Source organism: Carlito syrichta, unplaced genomic scaffold (genome assembly GCF_000164805.1).
Source record: "Carlito syrichta isolate Samal-C Ts95f unplaced genomic scaffold, Tarsius_syrichta-2.0.1 Scaffold126519, whole genome shotgun sequence".
Classification (NCBI taxonomy): domain Eukaryota; kingdom Metazoa; phylum Chordata; class Mammalia; order Primates; family Tarsiidae; genus Carlito; species Carlito syrichta.
The window spans coordinates 93,205-113,941 of NW_007070615.1; the positions used below are offsets into that span (position 1 = coordinate 93,205).

Sequence of the window (20,737 nt, forward strand, 5' to 3'; positions counted from 1 at the left end):
AGAAGGATCGCTGGAGCCCAGCAGCTCGAGGCTGCGGTGGCCGGAAGTGGCCACTGCACTCCAGTCTGGGCGACAGAGTGAAACTCCAACTCAAAAAAAAAAAAGAATAGGAAACTAACTAGGTGTGGTGGCTCATGCCTGTAATCCCAGCGCTTTGGGAGGCAGAGGCAAGAGGATTGCTTGAGCCCAGGAGTTCGAGACCAACCCAGGCAACATGGCAAGACCTTGTCTCTACAGTAAATTCAAAAACTTAGCCAGGTATGGTGATGTGACCCAGTGGTTCCAACTGCTTGGAAGCCTGAGGCAGGAGGATCACCTGAGCCCAGCAGGTCGAGGCTACGGTGGCCATGAGTGTGCCACTACACTCCATCCTGGGTGACAGAGTGAGACTCCTACTCAAAAAAAAAAAAAGAATAGGAATCACATACACACACACACACCACATGTAGCTACTCAGCAATTCTCTGAGTGACCTGGGATTGAACCATTTTTCTCAGACCACTGAGCTGTGTTGCTGTTCAGTAACGTGAAAGTCGTATTCATTCCTGACACTTTGGCTCAATTCCACTCCCTCCTTTGAGAGAGGACACCCAAATAAACTTCCTGAAAGGCATGGCCAGAGTGACGGCCTCCCTCCCGTAAGTCCAGTAATCCCTGTATCCCTGTGGGGGCACTATGGCTTGGGGCCTAACCCGCCTCACTAAAGACCTGTAAAACTTGATTTCATTGGAACTTCCAGCCAGCACCGTGGATGTTCCAGTGTCGTGTGAGTGTCCTGGGACCCCTGTCCATAGTGGAAAATATGAGACCTATTCTGGCTCCCTTTGCTGTAAGGACAAGGGCTCATTTCTAAAGACACGGAGGGTAATAATGTCCCCAAGGGCTTGTTAACAAACCCACATGCAGCTGAGGTGGCTCGTGTTTACTCCAGAGGAAGGAGAATGTGGCTCACCGTGGCGTGTAGAGGCGTGGAGATGTTGAAATCTCTCTGCAATCAGGCGCTTCAATGCCCCGGTGAATGTGGGGGTGATGTGCTGCAGCTGCTGCTAGGATGAGGTCGCCAGCCTGGCGGCAGAGCCGAGATGACCGTAGACTGCCCGGGATCATCAGGCTTTCTGGATCTGGAGAGGCAGCCCTCGGTCTCATGTCCTGAGCAGGGTTGGCCTTTCCTTCTCTGTGGAACCCAACACTCGCCCCTCACTCTGCCCTCTCAGCCTCTCCAGGGACCATGTGGTTGGAAGTCCTGTTAATGAAAAGCACGCAGAGGACTTGGGTCTTGGTTCCTTCAGTGCCCTTGCCAGCCTGTTTCAGGTGCAGATGGACAGGCACGTTCTCTAACAGCCACCTGCATGTGTGCTACCGTGTAAACAGTAGGCATGGGCACAGGGGAGATGGGAAAGGGGAGCTGCGTGCATCAGCAGGTGGGGAGGAAGGAGGCAGAGGGGTCTTCCTCTGTTAAAAGGGAGACGGGGTTCTGGACAGTTGCAGCACAGTGCTGCTGTTCAGATACTTTTGAACTGTAAGTCACAAGGGCCCTGGACACCACAGCCTTTAGCCCACCCTCGCTGAATTCATAATAGCCCAGACGGGGGATGGAGAAATTGTTCCTTCAAAACCTGAAAACTGTTAATTTTGATTTTCAAACTAAAGAATAAATCACTTTTTGGAAGGAAGTGGGGAGGGAATCAAAGTGAACGAATGAATAGCAGAACATCATTGCTTAAAAACAGAAAAAAATCCCGGCTTGGTAGCTCAGCCTGTAATCCCGTGCTTTGGGAGGCTGAGGTAAGTAGATTGCCTGGACCCGTGGGTTCGAAACCTGCCTGGGCAACTTGGCGAGCCCTCATCTCTACAATAAATCAAAAACTAGCCGGGCGTGGTAGCGCGTGTCTGCACTTCCAGCTACTTGGAAGGCTGAGGCAAAAGGATCGCCGGAGCTCAGCAGGTCGAGGCTGCGGTGACCGGGAGCGGCCACTGCACTCCAGTCTGGGCAACAGAGTGAGACTCCAACTCAAAAAAAAAAAAGAAAAAAATTGAGCTATTCAGCCTGAACAAACAGAGAGGAAAAGAAGGAGTATCGTCAAGTACTTGTTGTGATGCAGTGATTAATTTGAAGTTTCAACGCTTTGATTAAGCTGTCCTAGACTTACAGTTGCTCTTAAACATGCTCTTCTACAAAACTGATTCTTGAATATGCCCAGTATAGTCCTTATATCTAGAGATATATGATGTGGGTCTGCACACTGTGCATTGCCCTGATAGAAACTTACTTCCTACTGTGTTGTCCACACTGAGACAGTATTTACTGTGTGTCTCCTGGGTGCAGTGCTGGGATTCGGCTCTGTGGGGGAGTAGACACCAGGATCAATGCCTCTTCTTAAGGAACTTAGATTTACTTTTTTTTTTTTAACCAGTGGAGTCTTTGCTTAAAAAAAAAAAGAAGCGAGGCATATTTAAAAACAAATTGACTCTTACTCTTTGAAGATGAAAATATTACTGACTTAAAATTAGAGATATTATTAAAATAAAATTAAAAAATTTTAAATTGTCACAGTTGTAAAGCTATAAATAAATCAGTAAAGTGAAATAAAATAGAGCTTTAAGATGTGGACGGGTATTTATTTGTCCAGTAAAATGGAATGGACAGCCTATATCAGAAACCTCTGGAGATAGAGGTCAGGAGGTGTGTGGCTGCTTTCTTTACTGTGGTTAAAGGTTGGACACTTGCAGATAAAAAGTTGAAGGGAGCTTCTCTTTTGCAGCTCTGGTTTGGAGATGATGTTTGTCTGAAAGTTAGAGTGATAGCTCAGGGACACTTTCATCCCTGTTCACCTTTGTAGGTGGACTTCATCTTTCTCTAGCAGTTTAGTTTGGTCGCTTCCCATGAAGTCCTGCATCAACAGAATGACTTTGGAAACAAGAGGCCTGCCGCCCACCAGAGTGAACCTTGTCTTCATGCCCCATGTGAAGACCCACCCATCACTGCTTTGTCCCTGGCCCCTGACTGGGGGGACAGATAACTAATCCCCTCAACCCTCATCCCCATTAGACCTCTTGTCCTTGGCATCCCAGATTGTTTTAGATTGTGGCTGGTTCTCAGCTTTTCTTATACCATGCCATATTTTAGATAGGTGTTAAAGAAAATAACTTCAGATGTTTGGAGCGTTAGGCAGAATCAAGTGGGTATGATCAGGTGAAGGCCACAGCTTGGGGAGCTGCCCCCCTTCATTGCCCAGGAAACTCATACTGCAAATGTGTGTTCAGGGTATACAGTCGTGGCAGGATGTCACCTTTGATGTCACAGAAATAAAATGGTTGTAAACGGTGATCAGCATTGTAGAGAATGAGCAGTCACTGAGATCACCTATAAACAAAGATCCTATTTTCATGTAAACAGTTCTCATGCCAGTTTCTGTCTTCAGAATACCAGCTTTTTCCAAAGAATACACTTGTCTGTTTTCCATAAAGTTTCAAGTCAGAGTATAAATAATGTTATCGCTAATCAATGATAGCTGAGTGCTGCAAAATTGCTGGTACTATTATTTATTCTTTCCCTTTTCTTCATGTAGGTAATTAATAAAGTTTCCCAAGGGTTGGTAGTAGTATTTACTGACACAAGTTTCTTAGCAAAATATTAAAAATTAAGGACCTAGACACTAAGTAATCATTCATTACACTATATTTAATAAATACTTATTAAGTCCTTTTCAATCTGACATGAAAAATGTAAAGAACAGCTTTAGTAGTAATTCCCGACTGAGGGCCCCCGTTAGCTTGGAGTTCACATCACAGCTGCTCTAGGATAACCAGCTATGGTGTCACATCACTGAGAGTGTTGGCAGAGAGCATGAGCACAGCATTTACGCGATTGTGGGTGAGCTCTGTGATTCTGTTCAGCTTTTTGCACCTATGTCCCAAATTTTTTATGAAGGAAGCCATAATTTAAAATAGATCATCATTACCTTGAATTAAGTCAGAGGAAACCTGGAAATTAGATTTTGTTTCTTTCTCCCACATGGAAGCAGTTGCCCCAGCTACACGGCTAGGAAAAAAGGAAAAGAACAATAATTTTGCATTTAATTTATCATTTTTTATAAATGTCATAGAATATTTACATGGGGAAATCGAACATTAAGTGAAAAAAGTAGGCATTAAAAAACTTTATATATTACAAAAAGGACATGACAGTAACTAGATACTGTGTGAAGAAATAAGAATCCCAATAAAGGTGAATATATCAACATTATTCATATGTCAGTACTACCCAAAGCAGTCTACAGAGTCAGTGCAATTGTTCTCAAAATCCCAGTGACTTTTTTTCAGAAATGGAAAAGCCTATCCTCAAGTTTCTGTGGGATTTCAAGGAACCCTGAATAGCCAAAACAATCTTGAAAAAGAAGAACAAAGCTGAAGGACTTACACTTCTGAGATCAAAACTTACCACACAACTGGAATAATCAAAGCAGTATGGTATTGGCTTACAGACAGTCAGCATAGATCAATAGAATAGAATTGAGAGCTTAGAAATAAACCCTCAATACATGGTCAAATGACTGTTGATGAGGGTGCCAAGACCACTCAGTGGGGAAAGGACAGTCTCCAACAGTGGTGCAGGAAAACTGTGTATCCACATGCAAAAGAAAGAAGTGGTACCCTTACCTCACACCATATACAAAAGTTAACTCAGCTGGATCTAAGACCTACAACCGTAAGACTCTTAGAGGAAAATGTGGGGCAAGACTTCATGACATTGGATTTGGCCACGGTTTCTTGGATATGACACCAAAGGCACAGCAGCAAAGGGAAAAATATACAAATTGGACTTTATGAAAACTTCAAAAACGTGTGTATCAAAAGGCACTATCAATGGAGTGAAAGGGCAGCTCACAGAATGGGAGAAAATGTTTGCCAATCATTTATCTTATAAGGGGTCGATATCTAGAATATATAGAAAATGCCTAAAACTCAACAACAACAAAATAATTCAAAATTCGGCAAAAGTCTTGAAGAGACATTTCTCCAGAGAAGATATACAAATGACCAACAAGCACATGAAAGGCTGCTCAGCATCACTGATCATTAGGAAAATGCACATTGAAACCACACGAAGCTATACCCCCTCACACTTGTTGGGATGGCTGTCATCCAGAAGATGGGAAAATAAGTGTTGGTGAGAGTGTGGAGGAACTGGAACCCCTGTGCACATTGTGGGAATGTAACATGTGACAGCTGCTTTGGAAAGCAGTATGACAGTTCTTGAAAAAAATTAAAAGTACAGTGACTATATGATGCAACAATTCTGCTTCTGGGGATAGACCCCCAAGAATTGAAAGCAGGATCTCGGAGAGATGTTTGTCTCTCCATGCTCATAGCAGTGTCACTCACAATCACTAAAGACAGAAGCAATGCAAGTGTCCATCAGCACATGAGTGGGTATCCAAGATATGGTGTATACACAGTGTGGAATATTATTCAGACTTAAAATGAAAGGAAATTCTGACACATGCCACAACCTGGGTGATCCTTGAGAATATTCTGCTAAATGAAACAAGCCAGACACTAAAGGACAAATACTGCATGAGGGACCCAGAGTTGTCAAAACTGCATAGACAAACATTAACTCAAAATAGGTTATCTGAGACCTAAAACTAAAACGTTTAGAAGAAAACCATGGACAAAGCTTTATGACATTGGACTTGGCAATAACTTCTTGAATATGACACCAAAAGCATACATACCAGTTATTCGAGTTAGGAGGATTACTTCAGTCCAGGAATTCGAGATTAGCGCGAACAACATAACATGATGCTATCTCTTAAAAAGTGGCTAACAGTGTAAAATTGGAGCAGGTGTGGGAGATCATGTCTGTAATCGCAGCACTTTGGGAGGTGGAGGCAAGAGATTACCTGAGCCCAGGGGTTTGAGACTAGTCTGAACAACATGGCGAGACCTCGTTTCTACAAAAAATTTTTAAAAATTATAGGGCTGGGCGTGGTGACACAAGCCTGAAATCCAAGCACTTTGGGAAGCCAAAGTGAAAAGATTGCCTGAGTTCATGGGTTCAAGACTAGCCTGGGCAACTTGATGAGACTTCATCTCTACAATAAATTAAAAAAAACTAGGTGGACATGGTAGCACATGCCTGTAGTTCCAGCTACTTAGAAGGCTGAGGCAGAAGGATCACCTGAGCCCAGCAGGTCAGCGCTGGGCTGAGCATGCCACTGCACTCCAGCCTGGGTGACAGAATGAGTTTCCAACTCAAAAAAAAAAAAAAAGTAGCCAGGTGTGTTGGCATGTGTCTGTAGTTATAGCTACTTGGAAGACTGAGGCGGAAGGATTGCCTGAGCTCAGCAGGTCGAGGCTATGGTGGCTGTGAGCATTCCACTTTACTCCAGCCTGGGTGACAGAGTGAGACAACTCAGGAAAAAAAAGTAAATTTGTATGATACTTAAAGTTTTCTTCGATGCTTAATAAAACATTCCCAAGTTTTCTGCATAAATTTATTTTATTGTTAGAGTAAAATAACTTTTTAAAACACAAGTATAGAGATGAAAAGCAAAACAAGTTAGTAAGAAGTGGAGCATTTTCTATTTAATGAGACTTTTCTGTCCACTGATTTATTTTCCTGCTTCCTAGAATCCTTGTAGTGATCAAGAAGTCTTTTCTGGGGGGAATTACTGTATCTTGTGTCTTCCTTGTCTCCTGACTTTTCCTAGGGAAGGAGACACTGCTGGGTTTGGTCCATGTGGCTGTGCCCACAATCCTGACTGTTTTTCACCCCCAACTTACAGCTTGTGCTTGCAAGGCCACTGCCATGGTCATAGCAGGGTCTGCAGCTTCAGAGCAAGACTGGATTACCTGATTTATTTGTCCACCTCTGCTAATCTTTTTTTTTTTTTTCCTTTCTGTTGAGGTCTCACTCCATTGCTTAGGCTGGAGTGCAGTGGCACAATAACAGCTCACCATAGCCTCGACCTCCTGGGCTAAGCTGATTCTCCCATCTCAGCCTCCCTTGTATCTGGGACTACAGGCGTACACCACCATGCCCAGCTAATTTGTTTTTATTTTTATTTTTTATAGAAACAAAGTCTTGCTATGTTATCTAGGCTGGTCTGGACTCAAGCAATCCTGGACTCAAGCAATCCTCCTGCCTCGGCCTCCCAAAGTGCTGGGATGACAGGCCTAAGCTGCTGTGCCCTGCCGTACCACTTTGGATATTCTCTTAGTAACTGCATATTGGTACCTGATACTTTCCCAGGAGAGATATTGAATTTATCTGTTAGTTCACATTTTTACATCTCTGAAATTTGGATAACAAATTATAATCTTACAGTTATAACCGTCAGAAAGTTTTTTTTTCTTATTGGCTATACTACATAAAATGGTAGTGTATCTTATAGGTTGTAGCATCATAGAATCAAGAAAACAGGTATTTATTTATGCATAGAGTAAAAGCATATACCAAGAAAGAAAAATGGGGCACACTGCTAGAATGGTGCTCGCTGTAAACACATGGTTGCTGTCTTTCTGTTTTGTGGAGGGTGCAGTGAGGGGAGGGGAGGGTTACTATCTCATGTCTTTATAGAGCCAAGAAATTTGGGTTTGTGGTGATAATTTTAAATTTTAAGTCTTCATTTTAGCCCTGCCTGCATATTCATTGAGGCACCAGGAAGAGTTAGACTTTTCAGGATATTAGTCAGCCATTATTTTGTATTTGAAAGCCATGGCTATAAGCCACATTGTTATCCTTTAATAATAATTGAATAGCAAGTCCAGGTTGCTGCTGACTCCCTGTATTACCATTCATCCTTGCTGTAAAAGGGCAGTCTTGGATGGTTTGCCTTGTGTTACTTACTGGAATGAGAAAAAGAAACTCTGAGAGTGACCACCCAGATGGCTTTTGCATTGTGACTGGATCAGCGCTCTACTGTGGCGTGCAAGCACTCCAAGTTGATACTGACAAGCAAGAAACTGATAATAAGTACCTCTTTCCTCAAACACTCACTCCCAGGCTTGAAGAAAATCTCACATTAGCTTTATTTATTTATTTTTTTTGAGTTGGAGTCTCACTCTGTCGTCCAGACTGGAGTGCAGTGGCCGCTCCTGGCCACCACAGCCTCGACCTGCTGGGCTCCGGCGATCCTTCCGCCTCAGCCTTCCGAGTAGCCGGAATTACAGGTGGGTGCTACCATGACCAGCTAATTTTTTGATTTATTGTAGAGATGAGGTCTCGCCAAGTTGCCCAGGTGGGTCTCGAATCCACGGGCTCAGGCAATCCACTCACCTCAGCCTTCCAAAGGCGCAGGATTACAGTCTGAGCCAACGAGCCTGGCTCGCGTTAGCTTTATAACAGGGACGCTTGCGATTTTTTCAGCTATTCATTGTCATTTAAAAGTTGGTCCTAGGCTCTGTGGCTCAGCCTGTAATCCCAGCACTTTGGGAGGCCGAGGCAAGTGGATTGCCTGAGCCCGCGGGTTGGAGACCAGCCCGGACAACTTGGCGAGACCTCGTCTCTACAATAAAAAACAAAAACAAAGCTGGGCTCGGTGGCTCAGCCTGTAATCCCACGCCTTGGGAGGCTGAGGTGAGTGAATTGCCTGAGCCCACGGGTTTGTGACCCACCTGGGCAACTTGGCGAGACCTCATCTCTACAATAAATCAAAAAAATCAGCCGGGCATGGTAGCGTGCGCCTGTAGTTCCGGCTACTCGGAAGGCTGAGTGAGGCAGAAGGATCGCCAGAGCCCAGCGGGTAGAGGCTGCGGTGGCTGGGAGTGGCCACTGCACTCCAGTCTGGGCGACAGAGTGAGACTCCAACTCAAAAAAAAAAAAAAATTAAAAAAATAAATAAATAAAAGTTGGTCCTGGCTCTGCCCACTAGCACTGGTGTCCTGTATTTGCCAAGAAGGCTCGCAACCATGGAGTCAGTAGAGAGACCCAAGGAAGGGCTGAGAGGATGCTTTGTCTTGCAACAGTGCTCTGCCTTTAGTCGTCTTACACACCCCCTCTCCGTTTCCTGTACCCGCAGTGAAGCTGCCGCCCATGCTGTCGCCACCCTGGCTGAGGCCACCTTACAAGGTGGGGGACAGATCGTCTTGTCTGGGGAAACCGCAGCAGCCGTCGGAGCACTTACTGGAGTCCAAGATGCTAATGGTAAGAGAGCATAAATATTTTATAGACATTCTTCCCTGTTTCCACTTAAACTCTCCCAGCATGAGTGGCAACAAATCCTTTAGAAAGAGGAGTTTTTCTTCATTGATAGACACTTGATGCCCAGGAAAATTCTAGAAGCTTCTGATTCTTTTCACTAGTAGGAGAGTTGCGGTTTCCTGAAGGCAAATGCCGTGATAATGGCTACTTGGTTGAGTTGTTATTTAAAAAGTGATTGTTTTGCTGTGACAAAATTTACTGAGGGGCACATTTTGTCCTTTCCTCTTTCATAGGGTAGGGTATGTCGATGACCTTTGCTGTAGCAGAGACCCTCCCATGCGTGGGTCCATTATGATAGGGTGAAATGTTCTGACTACCTCTTGAAGGTGCCACCATCTCCTCTGTCCCACAGACTTGGGCAACAGGCAATGAAAAGGGCACTTTCCTGGTTGGAACAAATGCCCTCCCCAAGGCCTTCTGGATTTAGCCAGTAGCATGCCCCTACCCTACCCTTCTTCCTCAGCTTTTTGATCCTGGATATTGGTGAATATCCCGAATAGACAAAAGGGATAAAGTTCAAAGAAATATGGTGACAAAGTTTACAACTCCAGCCCAGCTCTTTGGATCTACTTGGGAAGACTCTGGGAGTCCATTGCCAACACGTGGGCTGCCCAGGCAAGTGTTTCAGAAGTCTGGGTCAAAGAGGAGAACCAACCCTGTTATGTGAGACTCTATGCAATTGCTTGTTGAACTTAAAAAAACACATATGTCATTAAGCAGGACAAATTAAGTATTCTATAGTTTTGGGGAAATTATTACTTTAAAGTTCTGAAGTGAGGATATATAAATAGCATACTTTTATTTAGGCAGAAAGTCCCTTAGCAGCCTTAGTGACTGAAAGAGAAGTTTCTGGTCCTTGTTTATGGTAAGTCCCTAGGAACTGGATGCTCTAGCAGTTGGAACAGCCTTTAAAGAGAGGCACAGTGCTGTGTCCTCTGGAAGTGGGAGGAAACAAAGTGCTTCCATCCCCCCAGAGAAGAACAGCACAGGAAATGCAAAGAGTCATTGTGATTTCTGGGAATCATTTTCCAAAAAATCCAATACTGAAACTCAGCCTGCTCTTTCTGTGGGGCAAGGTGCTTTCATGAACTCATCTAAATGTAGACAGTTGATCTTAGCCAGAATGCTGCAAGATAGGGGGCATTTCCAGTCATGCATGCCCAGGGTGAAACTCCATGGTTGGAGTTACAGAAAGCCTCTCCAGCTAGAATCGACTTCGTTTTCTTATGTTTTTCTGTTCCTCATCAGAGTCCTAATCTCCCTGAATAGAGGGTGGACTATCTGGCTGTTGGCTTTCTTCCAAAGTTTGACTGCTGTAACTCACTGTGGAACTGCTCAGGATACTTCCGTGTGGGTTACTTGGAGACTATTTGATCTGTTCTCACTGACTTGCCCTGGCTGGGAGAGAGCGGCCTGATTTATGGTTCTGGCTCCTCCCAGTGTCACCTTTTTAGAGGATGAGTTTGTGAGTAAGTCCAGGGATACTGTGGGTCTCTGGCCAAGTAGGCCTGTTCAGCCATACAGTAAAGTGGAACCACACCCACTAGTGTCAGTTACTAGAAGCTGCCTCTCTTCAGTGGACTTGGGTTATGTGAATCAGTTGGGGTGATGTCATGGAGTTGGCTGCATTTGTGATACAAGAACATTCTGGCTTACATCCTAAAAGCCAGTAGTTCCCCCAGGGCAGGCCACCCCAGTTTGTGACTGCCACCACTTGCTGGACTCAGTCCTTGGGGTTGGCATCATTCCTCTCCAGTGCAGCTTTTCTATGTCACATCAGGTCCTTGAGTTGTGCCTTATCCCAGCAATTTTAGGCAAGAGCTAATCACATGAGCTGCCCTTGGGAATCCAGAAAGTGAATCTAGTATTGGGTATGATCCAGATAATTTTGATATTCATTGGTGTTCTCTGGCTTTTGTAAGAGTCTTTGGTTTCTTAGGATAGGGTTTCATGGACTGGTTCAATGTGAAGATTCTCACCTCTCACTTTCCATTTAGATGTGGTTATACTGGCTAAGCTCTGATCTTTACTACTTCTTCCCTTTTTTAGCCCAATTATCTTAATTCCCTTTCCCCAATACACCTTAATATAAGAAGTTATACGGGCTGGGCCCGGTGGCTTAGCCTGTAATTCCAGCATTTTGGGAGGCCGAGACAAGTAGATTGTCAGAAACCACGGGTTTTGCGGGTTTGAGACCAGCCCAGGCAACTTGGCAAGACCTTGTCTCTACAATAAATTAAAAAAAAAAAAAAAATTAGGGCAACCCTTTAGGGTCCCTTCCCACTCTGGGAGCTTTTCTGTTCTCTCAATAAATCCTGCTTTTTCACTTAAAAAAAAAAAAAAGAAGTAGCCAGACGTGGTAGTACGTGCCTATAGTTCCAGCTATTTGGAAGGCTGAGGCAGAAGGATCATTGGAACCCAGCAGGTTGACACTGGGGTGGCTGTGAGTAAGACTCTAACTCAAAAAAAAAAGTTACACAATTCAGCCTATTTCTTTTTCTTGACTCTTGCCATCTTCTCTCCTGAGCCCCAGAACTCCCTAAGCTCCAGGACTCCTGGCCTCCAGGACCAGCGAGGACAGGTCTCATTCAGGCCTGAGAAGCTCTTGTTGGGTGCCTTTCATCTCTCACCCAGACTCCACACCCACTTCAGAGAACCAGGTCTACAGCAAAAATCAAGATAAGAATTATGTTGGCACTTGGCCGACTCAGAAATTCTCTCATGTCTGAGATCTTACTACAGATTCATTCCTAAAAACTAGATGGGGGAACAAAACAGATTGAAGTTTATAAGTGATAGAGCCTCGTACCAGAGCTGCTTAGGAAAGTATCAACATTTCCTACAACTGCTGCCATTCTAACTATGCCACAAGAAAAAAGAGGGGACATAGCTAGCATTTGCTGGATTTTGATTGGTTTGGTATGGTTTAGGTTTTTTTTTGTTTTTGTTTTTTTTAAGAGTTTTGCTCTGTCACCCAGGCTGAAGTCCAGTGGCACAATCATAACTCACCGCAGCCTCAAACTCTTGAGCTCAGGTGATCGTCCTGCTTCAGCCTCCTGATAAGCTGGGAATACAGCTGTGGACCACCCTACCTGGCTAGTTAAAAAAAATTTTTTTTGTAGTGATGGGGGTCTTGCTATGTTGCCCAGACTAGTCTCCAACTCCTGGACTTAAGTGATCCCTCCTGCCTCAGCCTCCTGAATTGTTGGAATTACAGGCATGAGCCACCATGCCTGGCTTTTTTTTTCCCTTTGCTCCTATTTGTAAAAAATCATTTATAATTCCATACAATAGAATGTTAATGTTTTGAGTTTTAAAAATCTGGTCTTTTTTTCCTATTCATAAAGAAAAGCTTTTAACTTGAATAGGATCATATTGTCTGTAATATTTTGTAACTTATTTTGAAGTATTTTAACAGTTTTTGTGTCATTAAATATTTTTTGGAAAAATGATTTTCAACAAGACCCCTATTGTTGAAAAATTTGGTTACTAATATTTTGCAATAAAAATTAAACTGCTTGTCTTCGTTCAGAATCTTGCCCACCTCTGCTGACCTGCTCTCTTTGGCCCATCCTCGCCTATGCTCCCAGCAGGCTGTGGGGAGCCTGAATGCCTCTCTGTCCTAGCACTGAGGATCCTAGGGTAATTACAATGCTGCTGTAGCAGTTAGTCGCATCTTATTTAATTTGCATGTTTGTATTAGTGATAAATGTTTTTCCCTACCCTTGTGTGTTTTAGTATTTGTTCATGTTCTTTGCCCATTTTTTTGTTGGAGCCTTTACCTTTCTCATATTAACTTGGAAAAGGTCTTCATATACTAAGGATATAACCCTTTTATGTGCATGTTGTAAATAGTTTTTTCCAGTTTATTTTTATTTCACTTCTATTACTTTCTCTGATTACATCTTTTTTGGTTTGTTTTTTTTTTTTTGAAGACACGGTCTCACTCTGTCATCCAGGCTGGAGTGAAGTGGCACAGTCATAACTCACTGCAGTCTCGACCTCCTGGGCTCTAGTGATCCTCCAGCCTCAGCCTCCTGAGTAGTTGGACTTTAGGTGTGCGTCACCATGCCCAGCTAACTTTTACTTTTTTTTTTTTTGAGTTGAGTCTTACTCTGTTGCCCAGACTGGAGTGCAGCAGCATGCTCCCGGCCACCATAGCCTCAACCTACTGGGCTCAGGCGATCCTTCCGCCTCAGCCTTTCAAGTAACTGGAACTACTTGTGCGTGCTACCACGCCCGCTTAATTTTTTTGATTTATTGTAGAGATGAGGTCTCGCCAAGTTGCCCAGGTGGGTCTCGAACCCACAGAGCCCGGCCACTTTTTTTTTTTTTTTTTTTATGGAGATGAGGTCTCTGTGTGTTGCCTGGGCTGGACTCAAACTTCTGGGCTCAAGCAGTCCTTCCCACTTGACTTCCCAAAGTTCTAGGATTATAGGTATTAGCCAATACGCACAGTGCAGAATTCTTAAATAGGTCTTTTTATTTATTTATTTATTTATTTGAGTTGGATTCTCACTCTGTCACCCAGAGTGCAGTCGCCACTCCTGGCCACCACAGCCTCACCCTGTTGGGCTCCGGCAATCCTTCCGCCTCAGCCTTCCAAGTAGCTGGAACTACAGGCGTGCGCTACCACGCCCGGCTAATTTTTTGAGTTATTGTAGAGATGAGGTCTCGCTGCCCAGGTGGGTCTCGAACCCGCGGGCTCAGGCAATCCGCTCACCTCAGCCTCCCAAAGCGTGGGATTGCAGGCTGAGCCACCGAGCCCGGCTTAAATAGGTCTTATGTGGGGGTACTTCTATTTCCATTTATCTATTGGGTCTGTTCTTTGTACTATAGTATTTTGTCACTTTGATGCCATTATTTGTAGTGAGGAAAAGGCCCATCTTTAAATTAGAAAAAAATTCATTCAAAATCCCAAAGAGTGTTTTGGGAAAGTAAACTTTACACTAATTTTAATTTTACAGTTCATTTGAAAGAATAAGGTCTTGTTTCAGCCATAGTTAATCTCATCAAGTCTCAGCAGAACTGCTGTCGAGTGAAACTGATTTATTTGGATTTCCTCCTCTCTTTCTACCCCAGCTCTTCCTGGGGCAGAGGTTACGGGAAGTATTTGTCATAGATATGTACTGGGGTGGGAAGCAAGTGTTCCTGCAGTTCGAGGATTTGCTTATTTAACAAGCATTTACAAAATTCTGGGTGCAGGCATCCTGCTAAGTGGTTTACATATATGAACTTAATTAAAATCCAGAGCAACTTTATGAGGCAGGCACTATTATCCCCACTTGACATATAGGGAAACTGAGACACAGAAAGTTTCAGTAACTTGAGCAGGTTCACACAGAGAGGGCCAGAGGTGGGATCTGAATTCAGGCAGTTTTTCCCCAAGCCACTCTACTGTGCTGCCTGCCTTTGACATGGTCTCTGGGCTCCTGTCTAGACTCCCCAAATGCGGTGACAACTATCTCCCAGTGTTGCACAAACAAGTTTGTGAATGTCAACCTTTTTCCCAGGCAAGCCAGAGCTGCCCTCTGCAGTGTTGTCCTGCCCAGTGCCCTCTGCCCAGCCAGGCCTGAGGGCTGTTGGGATGCTGTGGCAGTCCCCAGCCGAGCCACTGGTCCGCAGCTCTCCCCAGTGCACACACAGGCCTGTCTTTGCAGGCCCAGAGGCACCCGTGGGTCTGTATGCTTCTCCAGGTGAAGGACTCACAGGAGCTGCTGTTGGCAGACTGTCAGGCTTAAGTGTTTTCAGAAGACTGCTTACAGTCAGCAGCCGCATCTTGCCTGGAGTGAACAGTGAGCGTGGGGTAGTCTGTGGGGGAGCAGATGCAGAAAGTTGATTCCTCACCTGCTAGAAGCCTCTGCTGAGCCCCCCTGTGGCCCTTATACCAGGACTCTTTGCGCCCCCCCCATCTCTAGCAAAATGGAAGCTAGGCTGGGACTGCGGAGTGGGGGGCCTGGGGCATGTGCGTTCCTGCTGGAACAAGCCGCTGACCTGTTTGTCCCCAGCTCCTCACTGTGTCTTCCCTGAAGCTCTGCTTGCAGCCCACATTGGGATCCCCTAGAGAGTCTGAGGAGTGCATCTTTTTTCATCGTTCAACATTGAAGGCCCAGAAACCACCCCGCTATCCGCGCTGTCCTGGCAAAGACCCAAGGTCTCAACTTTCCTCCTCGTTCCCTACGCGGAGAGAAAGGGACTGGAGGGCTGTTCAAACACACGTGCTGCTTCCAAGGTGACAGCATTACGCCAGGGAAGGAATCTGGGTCTACAGTGCAGCAGGACTGCTGGGCTTCTTGGCCCTTGAAGGAGCTGTGCCCTGGGGCCCTCCCTCAAGACACTTCAAGTCACATATTCTGAATGGAAAGGCTCATTTAGTCTTACTGTACACCAACATAAATATACATTCTACTGCCCACTCCAGCTGCTGGAGTAAATCCATTTAGAAATTCCTTTAGAAAAGAATTTCTCCTGTCTTCTCTTCACACTAAATGTGTCTTCATCTTTCCACATCCCTGTTTCTTTGGCCTTATCAACACCTTTTAAAAATTTGTATATTTCCTCAGTTGAATTTAATCTCAACAGGGCTCATTAGAATACAGTAAATCCTTTGCATACAAATGAGTTCCATTGAAGAGCGCATTTGTAAGTCCAGTTTATTCATAAGTTGGGTACCTAGGCTTTCAACTAAGTTAGCCTAGGTACCCAACTAAAGCATGTTAGTATGTGCCAGCTACGTCACTGCTGCTTTTTCACTTCCTTCTGGACATCTTGGACTTGAAATAAAGATATTGTACAACTGTACACAAAAGCTCAGCATGTTGTAGAGGATGCATGCATGGGACAAGACATGAACTAACTTACATGGTTGGACGTGCAAATACATATTTGCATCTTTGAAAGTTCGCAATTTGGAGGTTCATATGTAGGGGACTTACTGTACCTTCTTAAAAATTAATCTTTTTGGCAAGAGAAGTAACAGAGAAGATGGGTGAGGACCAACATGAGGTTCAGAAAAAGGAGCAAAATTCTTGGTAGGGTCCCTACATGAGTGATTGGAACACACATCTCTATCCTGCAAGACCTCCCAGGTGTACAGGGTGGCCAGAGGGCCTCGCCTCTTCTGTACTGAATATGAGAGGCAAGCCTAGCTGGACCCTGGGAAGTAACATGACTGTGCTTCAATTGCCTATGAAAACCTGCTTTATATGTGTTGTGGGAACCTTAGGGTGTCCCTGACCTGGAGTCTGTGGATCTTGAGAAACTCTGTACAGAAGTGTTGGTAATTTTTGGTATCTGTGGCTTTGATATGATGTGTAACTAGATCAGATGCACCCCGTTACCACTGCCGCCCCCACTTCCCATCTCCAGAAAAGGTTGAGGCCTTCTGCTGTGGAACAGTGGTGGGGTCATTTGATGTCAGTATCTGGAGGGCAGGGGAAGTGGGAGCTGGATGCTCTGGGACACGGCTACAAGTTCTGCAACCTCGGGCCAGCAGATTGGCCTCTAAATCTCAGCTGTAACATTAGGGCAATGGCAGTTCAGTCATAGGGTAGTTGTGAGCACGAGGCAAGATGACCCCTGCCAAGAGCTCAGCATGGCGCCTGGCATGTGGTTATCGCACACATGAAACTATCATGAACTGGCAGCATCAGTCTATTCCTGTCATTCCTCACCAATATGTTGAGTTGTGCAGAGGGCACAGCACTCCTGCAGGTCTCTCCTGTCTCTCAGGTGGACCCGGATGCTTGCCTCCTGCGGCTCATGTGAAGGAGACCCTTTTGTCATCCTGCGTGGAGGAAGCACGGGTGACACTGTTCCTAGCCTCACTTTGACTCTCCCGCTGTCTTTGTCTAGGGCTGCTCCTCTCTTCCAGCGCATAGTTTGCAGAGATTAGCATGGCCTTGTAACTTCAAACCGCCACACTGCTTCGGGATGACTTTGTCACTTCTTCCTTATTGTCACCACCTCCATTTTTATTTGCTGCATTTCTTCTGTTCTAACTCTTCTTTAAATGATGAGGTAAAATGCTAGCCCTCATCTTTTAAATTAATTAATTAATTTTTTGAGTTGGGGACTGACTCTGTCACCCAGGCTGGAGTGCAGTGGCCCACTCATGGCTCACTGCAGCCTCAGCTTCCTGAGCTCAGGCAGTCCTCCCAGCTTGGCCTCCCCAAATGCTAGGACTACAGGTGTGTGCTACTACACCTGGCTCATTTTATTTATTTATTTGTTTTGTAGAGATGAGTTCTCTATCCTTTCTAGGTTGTTCTTGAACTCCTGGGCTCAAGCAATCTTCCCACCTCAGCCTCCCAAAGTGCTGGGATGATAGGTGTGAGCCACCACACCTGGCCCATCCTCATCTTACTATATCATTAAATACACCTCTCGTCTCTTCTGTGCTCCTCATTCTTTAGACCATCAGCATATGGTCTTCTCAGAAGAGTCCATTGAGATGTAAATGTGACAGTAATTTCGGAAATATGTCAGTGTTGCTCCCCAGAAAGGTTGCTGACTTGCTAGCCCTGTGTGCACTGTCACTTCTTGCCTCAGTGTTTTAATTAAAGTTTATATAAATGCATGCATTAAGTAAAGTCTTGGGGTAAGCGTGTATTGCCAGTCACCATGAAGCATAGCAGCACTGTTGTGTCCTGAGATACTGTTTGTACCTTAGTCCAAGATGGTCAACTCAGGGCCTCCAGGACTCAGGCAGGCAGCCCCTAAGCAACTGTTGTTTGGTGTATGAATCCAGGACACTACCCCTGCATCTTCAAGGTCCCCAGAGAGCAGCACGTCTGGTAGCCGTGTACTTCTAGGTCGCCCTTCTGTCTGGTAAATGGCCCTCTTTTCACCTGACCCCTTTGTTGACAGGGTGACTCGAAAGACAGGATGACCCTGGGATTTGCCCTCAGACCAGGCCGAGGCACTGTCCATACTGTGAGAAGAAGCTAGTGAAGAGTCATTTGTAGTCCAGCCGTTTCCCCTTTGGAAAGACATTTTTAAGACCTGAAAATATTACTTTTTATAAGAAAAAGGTTGCGGAGAGCTGTGAGCTGTGGCTCTAAAGAAGAGGGAAGGGGGGCGTCACAGAGTCTGCAGCTGAGCCAGGTGGCGGCTGTGCTGGGACATGGCCGTGCATGGCGCAGCACTTGGCACAGCAGAGCCTGCAGTGCCCTCTGTGCCCCTCCCGGATATAGGCTTTCTTGACTGACATGGGTCTTCCTACTTGTGGCTTGAATGGTTTCCACTCTGGCTGTCCAGGTGATGACCCCGAGGCTCGGCAGTCCATCTAGGTTCTGGTTCTTAGCTCCCAGGATTGAGCATGCTGATTCAGATTTCATCTTTTGCCTCTCCTTGTCCAGTCTTTCTTTTCTTTTTGTACTACCACTGCCACCACTGCTGCCACTGTCGCCTCCTGCAGATGACTAAGCAAGGGCTGCTGAGTCCTCCTTCAGTGTGAGTGGGGCAGGTCTTCCGAGCCCTGCCTGCAGCCAGCTGAGGCCAGGCTCACTGGGTCAGCCAGCTCTATGGGGTACACCTGGGGACCGCCCTAGCCCTAGGACACATCCTGCTGCCGTGTGGGCCCCCTTCTTCCCTTCACTCCCTCTTGCAACCCATCTAGCCCAGGAAATGAGGGAGGTCTCCAACAGGCGAAAATCGGTCTTTGTTGTTGATCCTATTATGCAGGTATTTGGTGTCTGACTCTTTTGCAGGATTGTTTTAAGGAATGATGACAGCTATATCTTATTCACTTTAGAAGTCAAGAGTCATGATAAATCTTAGCAGAGGTGAATAAAAACATGGTATCAAAACCTAAGATATAAATATGCACTGTTCATTGTGGTAGCAGCCAGCTACATGTGGCTATTTGAATTTAAATGCAAGTTGACTAAAATTAAATAAAATGTAAAAGGTAATTATCAGTCACATAAATCATGTTTCAAGTGCTGAATGGCCACATGTGAGATTCTGAATTTTTAATTTAATTGTAATTTCTTCCCATTTAAGTTTACATAGACACGTGTACCTACTGACTACTGTAATGGACTGTGCATAGACAGAACATTTCCACTGTTGGGGTAGTGCTGACCTAGAGGCTGTGGTGGTAATTCAGGGCCTTCCGGCAAGTCGTGCCCCCTCTACCCAGGGTAGGATGACACTTCATAAGCCTTGTCTCCCAGTGACCTTCTCAGCTCATAGCATGGCTTTGCTTTTAAAAAAAAAAAAAAAAAAAAAGACCCACGTGACTGCAGTAATCCGCAGCCAGTAAACAGCAGGACAGAGGAGGGTTGCAAGAACTGGCCTATTTTTATGCACTGAGAGTCTGAGCAGGAAAGCCTCGGACAGCGGCAGTGGTGATACCTAGACTCACTTCCCAGGCCATTTTGGCCGTGTGCGTATTTCCACTTAGATTCTTCCAGGTGTCAGCTTCTCTTCTTGACTCTAGGTATCTGCAGCCAGGTGCTCCAATGGTTTTATGGTGGCCCCCAAAAAACCAAGTACCCGAAGCCTGATGGGTCCCAAGGCTGAAAGAAGCCATTACTGGGGGATGAGTTCCTGACTGCTCAGTGAAACATAGCTGTGCTTAGAATGACAACACGGGGCTGTATCATGGACTCTCAATTCTAGACACCTAGGGAGGGGTCCAGTTCACTGCCCATGTGTGTTACTCATCCCTGCTCATGGCATTGTGAGAGGAAAGGGACAGCTTGGTGGTGGTTCTTGTCCTCCCTCCCCAAACCCTTCTTGGTGATCTCCTGGAACCCACCTTGCTTTCCACACCAGCTCTTGGGAAGAGGTGGCGTTTCCCTGACTCCCCACCCTCCCCATCCAGATGTGTCGAGGCACTAAGGTAGGGGCAGCAGAGACTAGTTAGATGGTGCCTGGGGCATCAAAAGCATGCAGTAACTGTTAGCTGCTGCTACTGCTGATATTGTTTCTACCATTATCATTATTGAGCATTCACACAGAATAGGAAGGGCTGACTCCCAGCACTTGCAGGACACATTCTTAGGACCTGGGCATCTGCTTGGAAGGAGGTGGCACGTCTCACATGAGAATCCCTGCTTACTGATGGAAGTCTGTTGTATCCCTCAGGCATCCGGAGATTGTGTTCTCCAGAATTACCTGGTCCTTCCTGTCCCTTCTCAGACATACATGCCCCACTGCTGGAGGGAGCGCCCAGTGCTAGGGCTCTTAAGTGCTTCCCTTTGCCTCCTGCAAAGATGCTGCGCAGGAGATGCCCTCAGAAGGGGCAGCCGTGTCCCAGGAGCATCTCTTGCCCTCTGGGGGGCGGGCTGTCTTTCTCCTGGCACATCTGCAGGTCCAGAGGGGGGATGTGTCCTCCTCCCTTCACACTGGGAGTTGGGTGCCCTCAGCCCTTCATCATGTGCACATCAGGAATTGCTATCCTCGGCTCTGCTGCTTGAAGACTTCCAGACTGCAGAGCCAAGTGGACACTGATGACACCACCCCTTGTAAGCCAGGATGGTCTTGGTGCCTCTCCTTACAGACAGTATTCCATAAAAGGAT

The 20,737-nt window shown here is 45.6% G+C and overlaps 1 protein-coding gene across 1 annotated transcript in view; it reads left to right on the forward strand.

Moving 5' to 3' along the window:
- Window positions 1-20,737, forward strand: part of NRF1 (nuclear respiratory factor 1) — a 114,255-nt gene that overhangs the window by 76,641 nt on the left and 16,877 nt on the right. Inside the window, 1 exon segment of the mRNA XM_021707855.1 lies at window positions 9,027-9,151. Within this exon segment, the coding sequence (XP_021563530.1) occupies window positions 9,027-9,151 (125 nt within the window).